Source organism: Sylvia atricapilla, chromosome 4, assembly GCF_009819655.1.
Source record: "Sylvia atricapilla isolate bSylAtr1 chromosome 4, bSylAtr1.pri, whole genome shotgun sequence".
Classification (NCBI taxonomy): Eukaryota; Metazoa; Chordata; class Aves; order Passeriformes; family Sylviidae; genus Sylvia; species Sylvia atricapilla.
In genome coordinates, this window is record NC_089143.1 from 41,742,221 (window position 1) to 41,756,023 (window position 13,803).

The window sequence follows — 13,803 nt, forward strand, 5'->3', positions numbered from 1 at the left end:
AATTGTATATTAATGGCATATCAAAGAAATTCTTCACAAGAAAACATGTCCACCACACATACAAATTCTGTAAGGCATCTGTCTACAATAGCACAAGTGTTGCAATTTTAGCTTTCAGATTTCCTGACTACTTCAGGTGCTGAAAACCCCTCCAAAATATTCAGCTGCCATAAAGATTTAACTCAACCAGTTGAAAGGCCAAATAAATCTCAAATATCTATGACATCTGTAGTGGCTCTTTCCTAACAGGTCCTGATACATCACTTTCTCCATCAAAATGACACACACCTCTGGAATAACGAATCATATTCGGCACATGCTTACTCACTCAGGTTCAACTGAGATAATCCTAAGTATGTACAGTGGCAAGAATCTGCAGATCTCTGTGATGACTGCTGTCAAACATGGTTTAATTCTGTCAAGTAAGGCATTGCTTCAGTGCAAAATTCAGTATCTGGACTTGAAAGCACATTCTAAACAAAACTCTGCTCTTCTTCCCACCTTCTGGTCATTGGCTTTTCAGTCAACTCCTTTAAAACAGCACATGAAAAAAGCCAAGTACCATGCAGGTCTCAGTAGAAACAAGCACAGAAATTACTTTCATATAATTACTGCTTAACATTACTTTCACACTTGTGTCTATCCTGAGACCTAAGCAACAGAGGTGCCATTCTCCCCCCAACATTGGGCTTCCAGCAACTCCAGATGCTGGAAGGACCCCTAACTTAATTCATCATCAACATCCAGAATTGTTTTCCATTCAGAGCCATTTTCAAGCCACGTCATAACAAGGTCATGAATTCAGCAAGAACAATTTCTTGGTTGTGAAAAAGCTAGTTTGATTTATGGAGGCAATAATCCTTTAAAATCCCAACCACTAAAGGATTCATTCAAGACTTACATTTAAACAGCATGTAATACCATCATCCTACAATCTGTAACATCTGTAATTGTTTTGATAGAAGAACTTACAAACCGAGCTGTACCTATTACATTTTCATGTAATCATACTCAGTGCTGTTCAAAGTTGAATAAACTCCAGAACGTAAGCAGAGTAATTCCAAAGACATTGCTCATGTTCCCAATTCTCCACTTGGGAGAAGCAGAAACAATGGAAATTTGACATGTCAGAACTGAGAGCTCTTTCAGATATTTAAGCACTATCCAAGAAGAAATCCCAAAGAACATTGCACTGCAAGCTTATGCTCCCTATAATATTGTTCCAGCAGATTAATCTGTCTGTTTCTCTTTGCTCATTTTGGTTATCCTCTCTATGCTGAGAGCTATAGGTAGTTTATTGTTTTAACTGGATAATCATTGCCAGAATTAGACATCAGCCTTGAAGTGCCTTGGGATGTCAGACAGTCTAAGTCAAACAGTTCTCTCAGGTAGACATCTCATTGCCTGAAGATCCTGCCCACTAGCACTGTAGTGTTCAAACACAGAATAACCAAAGAACTGCTTACTAACATTGTCAGCACTGTCTTTAATTCTCCTCATTAAACAAGTTAAGCAGTTATCTGACACCTGTCAGAGCATTTCAGATGCTCTTGATAACATTAAGAGGTATATCCCAAACACAGAAGTAAAACAAGTTGGCAATTGATGCATCAGCCACAATTTTCAAATACTTTTCTTCTTATATGAGCACACTGAAGTTGTATTTAGAGTGAAGATTAGGAATAAGAATAAATTTAAGACAGACTTAAAATATATACAGTAACAAAACTGATAACTCTGAATTTTAAACTTTTGATATTCACTAAACAGTGTGCATATTTCAACTTATGCCCATGTCCATTTCATATTAAGCCTTATTTTACAGATGGACATGAGATGAAAACTGGTGTTTTGATTCTTGGTAGCAACAATGGGAAATGCAGAAGAATGAACCACATGAAACAATTCCTCAGTATTCATGAAAGCAAATAATCAGAAGTATATTTTTGTTTTGAGTATTTAAGTTATCTGCAATTTTTTTTCACTTCTGAAATAAAACCAGTAAAATAAAACAAGAATTTTAGTCAAATCAGAGATTACTGCAGAGTGTCAGTAATGCCTGTCAGTCTAAGACAGTGGATTAAACAGACAATCACTAAATACATTATACAAATATATGCACACAAGCTAATTGACCTATTGTCATTGAAGTCTTAATATTAGATTTGGAGAGTGAATTAGCCCTTTTTATCAGAAGAAAAATTCAGAATAAAAATTACAGTCTCCTAAATCATCAGAAAACAATTACAGAAGCAGCAAAATAAAATAATCATGCATCCAAAACACTCTGAGGTCAAGACAGACAAATCTGTTCTTGTATCTTACAGCTCCCTAATGTGTCTCCAAAAGTAAAGCTTTGAGTGCCCCAAAGTTGTCAGAATCACAACAAAAATATGATAGCTTTCAGCAAGGAAGGTGCAAAAACATTACTTTCGTCATCATTCAAGGAAGTCTCAAAATCAGGTCAAACAATAACACAAATTTGGAACTGGCTGTGCAAAGCCAACAGACTGTAACATTGATCACTGACACTATTAAGAAGCCTTGATTCAGTGTCTGCTTATACAGAGACAACTGCCAAGTCCTTGACTGTGTTTATTTTAACGATAGACATTGCCTAAAAAATTCCCCATAGAAAATGTATCCACAACACAATATATGAATCAGGTTCCTGATTTACTGCAGTGCAGAACTGGCAGTATCCCAATGATATTTTGGCAACTGTCCAAGTGTCAGAAAGCACAGTACACCTTTAGGAATATTTTCAAGACAAAACAGAAGAGGCCAGCCCTGCTGCAGCTTTTTTTTTTTTTTTTTTGCATTATTAAATATACTCCTGCAGAACTTAGACAGAAACCTATGGATGTAGAAGAAGCACAAATTAATATATATATGATCTACCTGAAAATTCTGATACTGATGCAGAGATCATAGAATCATTTTGGTTGAGATCTTTATAATCATGAAGTCCAACCATTAACCCACCACAACCATGTTCACCACTAAAATCATGTCCCCAGGCACCCCATTTATGTCTTTTAAATACCCCCTAGCAAGGTAACTCAACCACTTCCCTAGGTAGACTGTGCCATTGCATGACAACCATTTCTGTAAAGAAATGTTTTCTGCTTTCTAATCTAAACCTCACCAGCACAACTTGAGGCCAGTTCCTCTGGTCTTATCACTTCTAGAGATTCTCTAGCAATTCCTTTCTGCAGTCTTTTAGGATTTAAGTTTTATATCTGTAAGATATAAACATATATACCTATAGACCATGTACATTGCATCCATAAAAGCATTCCATCTTAACACAAATTCAGTAAGCTGGTCTCAGCAGCACTGTTCTGTTTAAAAATCACAAGACTCTGAGATTAGTTCAGTTGGCTAGAGCACAGTGCTATGATGCCAAGTTTGTGGTTTTGATCCCTGTATGGACCATTCATTTAGGACATGGACATGACGATCCTTGTGAGCCCCTCCCAACTCAATATTCTCTGAGTGTGTGTGAGAATAGCTAAAGAAGATAGTTTTAGCTTATTTTTGTCACACTTCAAAAGTCCAGCTATGCAGAAACATACAGCAACTTTGGCATAAATTTTTGTTGGTTTACATGCACTGCTTCTGTCCTAAGGGTCTTCAGGGCAAGAAGTTTACGATGAAAGAACCATGAATTCAATAAATGTTGCTTTTACTGTAGGACTAAAAGCATGACTCTTGGATTCCCACTCTTAAAAAGACTACTCACATATCGATTTCTCACCTGTCCTTGCACAGAACTACTGCCCTGCAGCATTTTTGAGACATTCTGCTCTACCTCATGAAAGGCACTAACATTTTCTTCTAAGAAAACAAGTGATGTTTGAGTAGCTACCAAGGAGTTGTGCTCCTTTATTCCCTTTTCAGATTTCCTTTGTTTCAGGATTTGATGGCTAGGCTAAGCTGATACTGGAAAAGGCTGCATGACTAGCCCAACATCAATGTGTTTGGGTCTTTGGATTTGCCATGGTGATATAATTCAGAAAACTTGGATAGTGATATTACTGCTAATTGACCTGAGAATTTAGTTCTAATCATGGAAATCTCAAAAATAATCAGCTGAAATTATGTATCTTTTATCTTTATCCACTTCTCCACTTTTCATCCCCTTTTTCCTCCCCATTCCACCACCATACAAGCACTACAGTCTTAATACAAGTAGATGTTTTTCATTCCAGACTGCATGACGAATTGGGAATGAGGAAAAAAACATCAAGACACAGCTTGTACAGCTTTTTGTCTCACACCTGCCTACCACAGCCAGTAAACTTAGAAACTAATCAGCTTGCTATTTCTCATTTCAGCTGTGAACATTCTCTGTAGTAATAACTGTTTTACATGCAACTTTTCTCTCCAATCTCCAGTTTATATATACAACTTCTACTTTTCTTTCTCCACGCTGAATTTTATTAAAGGTTGCAAACTGAATTACATAAAAGCACACAAACATTTTGACATTAGACAAGAGCTCTTTCCAGCCAGAGACATTAACACTAAAATCCAGTTCAAGATGTCCAAAAGGTAACTACTCTTTTTTAACACACTTGTCCTTTTTTAAGAATCACCACCACCACAACCACTAGCCTCCTACTAGTAGTCTACTACTACTAGTAAAGTCCTACAGACAGCAAAATTTGTTATTGTTACAAACTTTAATCAAAATTTAAATCATGTCAGTAGGGACATGTGGGAGGTAGGAGTATATATCCTATCAGGATTACATTTGAAGGATCTCAAAAAAAAACAACAAACCACACTTCACTATAACCTGGACTGGGGTTCCCTTCATATTTTTTTAAAACAATATAAGCAGTAACTAAGTTAGTTCCAGATTAAATTGCTCAAACTACAGGGAATGTAATCACAAAACTATGTTGTGCCTGGCAATTCAGAAACATCAGGTTTTACTATTGAACAACTTTGGACTGCAGGTCAGCAAACCTTAACATATTTTCTGCCAATCCAATAGTGAAGAAAATATTCTTTCTTTATTCTTTAAGTGAAGGGAAACTTAAAAATATACAAGTCTTCCTTATAGAAAGAGTAAACCAAACACCACTGATGCATACACACAGAAATATCAAATAGCATGTCTGAAAAACACATACAGCCCTCATATGACTAATGAGGTGGAAAAAGAGGTGCTTGTTTTATTAGACACATACTCATTTGCTCACAACCAAAGGATTAATTACCAAAGATTCTTCTGCCATCATAGCACAAAAACTCAAGTTCGACCTGAAAAATTTTATTCAACTGTCCAGAGGTATAAACACCCTCTACAAACCTCCCAGGACTTTGTGTTCCAAAGAAAATGCTAATTGGAAGCTCACTGTTGGAGACATCAAAAATCACTATCAAGCAGTTATGAAAACAGAACATTTTTTTCTTTGGACTACTGATAAAATATATATTAAGTGACCAAAATAAATTCTTTTTACATGAGATCTCTAAGCAGATTCGAATAAAGGTAGCAAATTAAAAAAAAAAAACCCAAAACAAATACATATGTCAAGTAAGCCTCACTTCTGAAGTTTCGCTTTACAGGTTTTAAGTCCTTTTATCATTAACTTCCCATCAAATGAAAGGAGTAGAATGACTGGCAAATGAAGAATAACTCAAGCTGAACTGTCACTTCTAATAACCCAGTTTCCATTTAAACAGTGAGATGGCCGTAGGGTTTGAGAATTTGTCACTACCATGTACACCCGCTGATAGTAAAGTAAATGTAGATGAGATGAGCCAATTTTAAGCAATGTGCTCTATTTTATCCCTTTGGTCATTTGAAAAAAAAATCTATAGAGCTACCATAAAAACTAACAACTTTTTTTTTGTTTTTAATGTAGGATAAAATAATTGCTGCGCTTGTAAGGAATGCACATAATTATTTTCAGCATTGCAATAGAAACTTACTTTTTTATACATACCACTGACAAAGCAGATAGATACACCATTTTCACAATGAAAAAATTTTGATAAAATAAGCATGTAACTGCATTAGTCTGCACATTAGCATTTAGGGATAAAGATTCAGCTTTTCTGCACTGAGACATTAAGTTTTGCCTCAGGGAGGTCAAACACACAGGTCAATTAACAGCTCCAACAGTTGCAGCTATTTTAACAGATACAGCACCAAATTTCAGGTATCAATGCAAATATACCATCATGGGGCAGAGGGAAGAAGCGGTAACTTAAAAAACAATCTAAAATGTTAAAATTTAATGCTCTCTTAATATCTTAGCCTTCATGATGAAAATAAGAGCATCAAATGATAACTCTGGTAAGTTCATTAAAAACTAACCAGATTGCATGTTCCAAGCTGATTTCCTACAGCTCATAATTGAGTGGATCAATCCTAGCCTGGATATCACTTTGCTTCTCTTCTGTAATACTCAAATAATTTTTCCAAGCATGTACATAGCAAAACTGAAATTCCTTTTCTTAGAAGAGTACATCTTCAACACATAGGCTAAATTTGTGAAACAAAAAAACTAAACCCTGCGACTTCATTATCCTAAAAATAGAACACTGAAATTAGACTGCAGGTTTCACGGGATTTTCTTACTAAGTGGATCTCAAATTATTCATTAAATAAAATGAAAAGCTACAGTTCAGAGCAACATATATTTTTAGCTTCAAAATATGGAATTTTTCACTTTTTTTTTAAATAAAACATATTAATTGTTAGCTTTCAGGTTTAGCCCATTAAACATTAAATCAGAGATGTGAAATGCTAGAGCATGCACATTTTGCATTAGCATCTATATCCAGAAACTGCCAAACTGTCCATTAAATCTTTTTAATAAATCATAGGGAAAAAATGTCAAGAAGCAACTAAACAGGAATGACAGGCAAACAACCAAAGTGAAGATGAAGTCACATGAAAGGAGTGACAAAGGAAATCAGTGCAAAAGAACTGCAAAATGCACTTCCAGTTACCCCAGATTTCACAGTCTCTTGTTTGTGAATTGTATTTTCTCAAGCACATATTTCCTGTAATTTTTGCCTGCATTGAGTATATGGCTAGCTAGCAGTACAGATTCATTCATCATAGAACTAAAATTTAAGTTAGTGCTTAGAACAACCAAAATATTGGGTCTAAACAAAAACTGTTACGTAAGAGACACAAACCAACTGCCTATAAAAGGACAAATCACCAGCACAATGGTCCCTATCAAATTAGTGTGTAAAATGAATAAAGATTATATTGGACTAATTAAAATTATCTATCCACCTATAGATTTTATCTATCCACCTATAGATTCTGACCTTGTGTATTTCCCATACATAACATCAGTGGGTTTCTTTAGACCTTAATTTAACTCTACTGAATGGTGAAGGCGCTGCATTTGAGTTTACACAATCACATCTTCCTCCTGATGCTTCATATAAGAAAAAAATTACACATGTACAAAAGAAAGCAAAGAAGTGCATTCTTTTTATGCTTAAATATTCAAATCATGCCAGACAACTTAGAAAAATATGCATTTAGAGTCTGGGCTAGGGGCAGCAAGTAAGAATCTGATAAACATTTTGTTTCAATAAATTGCTACCATAAATGAAGCAATTACAATTCTCAGATCTCTACCGTAAATTTGAGCTGACACTAGAGCACATCCCTGCTAATTATAAACCATGTTAGATTTGTCAGTTTGGCACCACTGGCACAAAGAGCTGATCACTACTACTTTCATAAAACTGAAGTAAGACTAAATGACGATTAATGAGAAGACATCCCACATCCATATATTAATTTTATATAAATTTAATACAACATGCACCACCAAGCAAGAGCCACTGTTGGCTCTCTCCCTGGCACCAGCAAATTTCTCTGGTGTTTGATGATGAAAATGAAGTGGATCATTTATATTTACAGACTGTGCAGGCTAGGCAAGGAATTTCGGTATTAAACAGTCCTCAACTCACTTTAATATAAATTAATCCTTTGAACATCATATAGGAGGAAGCAAAAATACTTACTAGTACAGCACTTCATTTGCTTCATGCCTTTCGTATCTAACAGTTTCACACATCAGTCTGAAAGAGAAAAAGTCAATTTTAGTTATGACTCCAATCATAACTCCTATCAGTGTCACGAAGACTTCACGTTCTAAAGTTACTCAGCATTTTCACAGGTAACTCCAGCACCTACAGAAACCAACCACTAATTTCAATCCAAGATGATTCACAATACAAGAGAACAAATTGTAAAATCTAAACATTTAAGTTATTAGTTCATCCAAGATCAGATTTGGTTTAGGACACTTAGATGTAGCTGTTCCTATAACAAATTCTACAAAAATAAGTAAAAGCTATACTGATCTCATTTTCCATAGTGATGTGATAAAAGTAAGTAGCTTTATAAAAACAATTCTGAATTTTAGACATGGTTGGAAATGTACTATGTGCAACACTTATCAATCAGAGATACAACATAATAACTATTCTCTATCTCAAGTCAGGCCAATAGATAAAACAAGAAATTATGTTGCATGCTTCTCATTTTACTAAAATTCAGCAACTTGAAAATTACCATGAGATTTTAATGCTGAAATCCCAGAGGGCTCAAAGTAGAGAGAATTTCCTGCAGGAAAATCCTCTGTCTGGAGGGGAGGATTAAAGTGCTTTCATATTCACTGTCTGCCTGACAAATGTGGCATAATAGAGAGCAACCATAATAGAACTTACCACACACTAGGAAATGCAATGTTAACTTGATGTAGAAAAATCACAATGCCATTTGTGTCTATGGCCTCAAGGAAACAGCCCTGTGAATTACCTGGGGGGTGGGGACAAAACAAATCCCACTGCCTCCCTTGGCCTTTCTATAGCTCTGAAGCAGACTGCAAACCCCAAGGCTATTTGATAGTCAGAGATTTACCTAAGAGGCTCATTCAAATAAGGAACTGTATTTAAATTCTGGAAATAAATTCTCTTTCCTCACATAATCCATCATCAGAATCTCACTGTATCAATGACCAGCTGCCAGCAATCATGAACAGACAAAAAAAAAGCATTCAGGAATTGCTGCTCTGGCAAAAAGTCTCCAAAAAGTTGATTGGAGGCCTGTAAGAGTTGGTCTGGGTTTGACATCACAGTCAATTGCCATTTACTAGATCATACATTTCAACAGTCAACAGACTGCTGCAAAAGCCACCTTAGCACTCATCTCTCACAGGATTTTACTTAATACTTCAGTCCACTAAGAAACAATGCTTTTTCCGTTCAGAAGTGGCAGGCTTGTAGTGGTATCATGACTATTCATAAATTGTTAATAGAAAATTGACATCTTAATTCTGTTTGCAGATAGGCTGTGGTAAGAAAACTTGATTCTTAATTTTTATATCTACTTTTCTCACAGCCTGGTATTTTAGATCTACACTTTGGACCATCTTTGAGAAATTTTCACACAGAACAATGTCTCTATTGTATGAAATTCAGCATTATGTATTGCATGTCAATTTCAGCTAATGAATTTTTTTTTCCATCTTGGCACAGCAAAAAAACTTTGTACCACAGAACCATCTTCTTTCAGACACTTCTCTCCACCATAAAATTGGGTCTTGTCAAAATCTTTTACAGACACTGAAATGCTACTGTCTTGCTTCTACCTCCTGGGTTTTTCATCTTCCCTCTCTGATCCTGTTTTGAGAGGGAAGCAGAGCACAGACATGAAGTCACTGGTGAGAAGATACCAGAAGAGAAGTCATTGCTAGGAGTCAGATTTAAAAATTTAAATAGGCCTGTGCCCTGCTGGTCTGGAATGATGCTGGGCAATGTGCCACCTAAGAGCAGGAGTCACAGAAAACAGAATCACTTTAACAAGCAAGTTTTGTTCCCCTCTGAATTGGGATAGAAGGAAGCACATTCTTGATAAAGTCACACAAGTTCACCACTGGCACTGAGTTTTACAGCATTTTGCTCCCATTATTAGGACAGCAATAGGGGAGAAAATGCCTCTTACAGAAGGTAGCCAAGCATTTCCATTTTTGCGTTGCAGTGGAGCAGTTAGAAATTACAGTGACCAAGTAGTTCAAACTAGATTGCTTCCTCAAATATTTGAAAAATTGAATTGGTTCTGATCAATAGTGGCATCCAGTCTTTACTCAATCACTCAAACGTGATCTTTACCCGCTTCCTCAACAAATATAATAAATTACAGATGAGATCACCAGCAAGCCATATGCTAATTTATTCACTACTAGAGGCCACATTTAATACATTTGGTTTTAATGAATCTCAGAGGTTTCTGTGGCATTCCACTGCCATGAGAAGAGTTGTATCCTAAAGGATACTATAAAAGCTTTCAGTCCAACATCTGCCTGCCGGGAGGGAGCCTAGCCTTTTCCATGTATGGTACTGTAAACAGAAGCTCTCTTTAAGGAATTCACTAGGCTGGGAGAGTGAGTTCCACACATTCCTCAGCAAGAACGTCATGCTGCACAGGAAGCCAAGAAGCACACATTAACATACCACACAATCATATGCGCACACTTTGATCTTTGTAAACAAGTTAACATCAGTTCAACTCCAGCTATGCAAAACTTCCAAGTGCTGAAAGTATTGCATGTAACAACGTAACACAAAATACTTCAACTGAATGTAACCATGACCTCCTTCCAAAGCAAAAGTAATTACAGAGACTTCTTTGAACATTCACATTGCAAAATGTGTCTTGAGCACTTTGGAAGAAAGAAAACTTTGCCTTTAATTTTCTCCAAATTACAGAATACTGGCTTCTGGGGACTCCCACAGAATGACGAAGCAAGAGGCTAGAAATTAGAACCTAAACCAGCACTAATCAAGTCAATGTTGCTTCAGCATCTTCAGATGTGGCAAATGTTGACAAAGCTCAGGATGTAAAACAGCAGTAATTCACCATCTCTACCCACAGGGCATACAGAAGATGTGCTGGCCTCCTTCTGTAGCTGCTAGCCTCACACTAATGCCCAAACACCCTTAGAAACCCCTGCTGTAAGATGCTTGTGGAAGGACATCTGAAACAATTACTTAAAAATCAAGCAAACACAAGCCTTTACAAAAAAAAAATAATATTAAGTTCTCAGGGAAGTTTTGATTTTAATTAATTTGCTTCATGAAGCATTTTAATAAAAAGCGTGGATGACATTTATCAAATATCTTTACTAAGTATTATTTGCATGTGTTGTACATAATGCATCTACAATCTCTACACAAAAGCAAGCACAAACTGAAACAGAAGCTGAAAAACAGACTCTGCTCTCATGATTATTATATTACATAAATGATTTCATCAATATATGGCTTTGTACTCTGTGTGTAAAGCATTTCTTTCTAGCCCAAAAGTTTGACAAGAAAACAAATGCATCCATAAAAGACAGAAATAGGAAGGAACAAATAGAGATACACTGTGTAGACATACAAGGAAGAAGTGTTAAAAAAATAAAGAGGGGAAGAAAAGAATGCGGTAATAGGCAGTTTGAGGTAGAGTACACAGGAGTAGTATGTGATTACCAAAACTACTGTTCCTTTGCCTTCTTAGTGCATTAACATATTAGGTTTTTAAGAACTAAGTATCATACCTTAGCTGATGTTCCCTCAGATTAGACAATGCTTCCATTCCATGTAAATATGAATACACAATCTCCAAGTCCTATAAAAATAAGGAAAACATTTTTAGTATTCTCATTTTGGTACAAGCTGTTAAAATACTGATTTTAAAAGCATCCAAAGTTCTCTTCACAGGGGTAGTAGGGACACTTCCAGGAGATTAAAGGCAAACTGCAGGAACACCTTTGATTATAATCTAGAACCTCAGAGAAAGAAGAATGATAGCATGTCCACGTCAAATATAGAAACCTTTCAGCTTTTGCTGTCATTACATCTAGGAAACAAGCCTAGTCCAGAATTACAATGAACTATTTTACAACTACCACGGTCCCACTTTCCAAAGCCAACATCCCCAAAACTTTCATTTACTTTGTAAAGCAAAGTCCTAAGAAATTGGTCTTTTCACATTCAGAGGAAAAGAAAAAAAAAAAAAAAAAAAGTACAACACAGTCCAACAAAACACCCCATTTCTAAACACCCCATATTTCTAAAATTCTATCCTCTTCAATTGGAAAATAATCCACAATCTTAAATGAGAAAAAAGCTGGCATGAACAGAAAATTATGACATGAGATAATAAGAAAAACCAAACACGATCCTAGTTATAATATGGTGAAGTTTTACATTCAACCATTGTGGACCTTCAATATCCAGCTGACAAAACATTAATAAAGATATGAAAACAACATCCAAGACTAAAACATCCTAAAATCCAACTGTGGAAACACTAATGCCAGGCTAGAGGCTTTGCTCAAAATACTTAAAATAGCTACAGTATTTAAGAGAAAGCTTCAGTGAAGCCAACAACCTCTATTCAGAGTGATTTAACTTTGGCTCATGGATTTCATGCTGTTTCATCATCCTTTTTCTTATGTTAAAACTTGCCAGTTGAGAGACAAATTTGATCCATAATTCATTAAAAATCAGAGCAACAGTCCACAACCATTAGCTGAGGCTGACAAAGCTGAGAATAAACTAACACCAACACAGCTCTCATAACTTACTGTGCAATGTTTTTCAAGTAATGGAACATATCAAAGCTAGAAATCTATGAAAGATTTGATCACTGTGAAATTTTTGTGAATTTAAAATTGCCTAAAAAGTATAGAAATGCTTGTTTTCTGACACAATGAAAGAATGTTCTTTAGGGAAAGAAAAAGAGTTGATGTCACAGAGAGAACTTGAATTTAGGAAAGAAAAAGAAAATCCCATTAGATACATTAAGTGCAGAAACATGTTGTAATTGTTAAAACCATGGTACAGGTAAGAAAATATACCAGGAGTTACACACAGTGGCTAAGGCTAAATAGATGTCTCTCATTCTGCAACAAAAAGAATGTCTTTCTCACAGTAGAACAGGCAAACTTTCAGCTTAAAAAAGCAGAAGAAACACACAAGCCGAAGCGCTGCGATTTCACTTCAATTGTGGTCCTTCTAGTCCCTTGCCCTCTAGAGGTTTAGTCCTGGGAAGAGGAGAGGGCACACCAAAGACAAAAGTAATTATGTATGTCTTGGGATGGAGGGACTCTGCACATACAAGGTCCTGAAGAGAAAATACAGCAGTGGCTCGCCTTTTTACTGTTTTTTTCATACAAATAGAAGTGAGCAAAGCGATGTCTGCCGTAGTCAGTGACCTGCTGGCTCGCCAGACAGGCTGGAGGTGAGCAGAGGCTCCCGGGAGCCCTGTGCTGGCGGCAGGGTAAGAGGCAAGCCAGACAGTCCCCGTGGCACCACTGATGCTGCTGCTCATCCAGACGTGCCCGACTCCACGGCACAAGCCAACAGCTGCCATGGGAAGCAGGGAAGGCACCACTGAGGATCGGATGCTTGTAGCAGCATCTTACATGGAAAAGAGTCTGGCCAGAAAGTGCTGTTTTAACTCATTTCCAGTAAGTCTCTAACAACAAGCAGAGAAAAAAGGAGAGTAACCTCCTGCCACCATCTGGCAGTGGTTTCTCTGCAGTGGAGGTTTCTCTGGAGTGGCAGACACTATCTGCTGTATTCACAGAAGGATAGAGAACCATTAAGGATGCTAGCTTACAGACCCAGGAGTGGACCCATGAGCATGCAGTTTCCAAAACTGATGGGTGACACAAACCTAGTGACCAACCAACCCTACAGATGTACAAAGGATTGATGAACACAGGTTGTGTTCCGAGAGAAATTCAGCTGAAGTGA

The 13,803-nt window shown here is 36.6% G+C and overlaps 1 protein-coding gene across 4 annotated transcripts in view; it reads right to left on the bottom strand.

Annotated features, from left to right (window-relative positions):
- Positions 1–12,308, bottom strand: part of RAPGEF2 (Rap guanine nucleotide exchange factor 2) — a 127,197-nt gene extending 114,889 nt beyond the window's left edge. For all 4 annotated transcript variants that reach the window (XM_066317644.1, XM_066317641.1, XM_066317642.1 and 1 more), the window contains exons 1-2: positions 11,598–12,308; positions 8,017–8,073 (exon numbers count right to left, since the gene is read on the bottom strand). In XM_066317644.1, coding sequence (XP_066173741.1) covers positions 8,017–8,073; positions 11,598–11,635 — 95 coding nt within the window. In that variant the 5' untranslated portion in view covers positions 11,636–12,308. The remainder of the gene's footprint in view (positions 1–8,016; positions 8,074–11,597) is intronic.
- Positions 12,309–13,803: the final 1,495 nt, after the last annotated feature.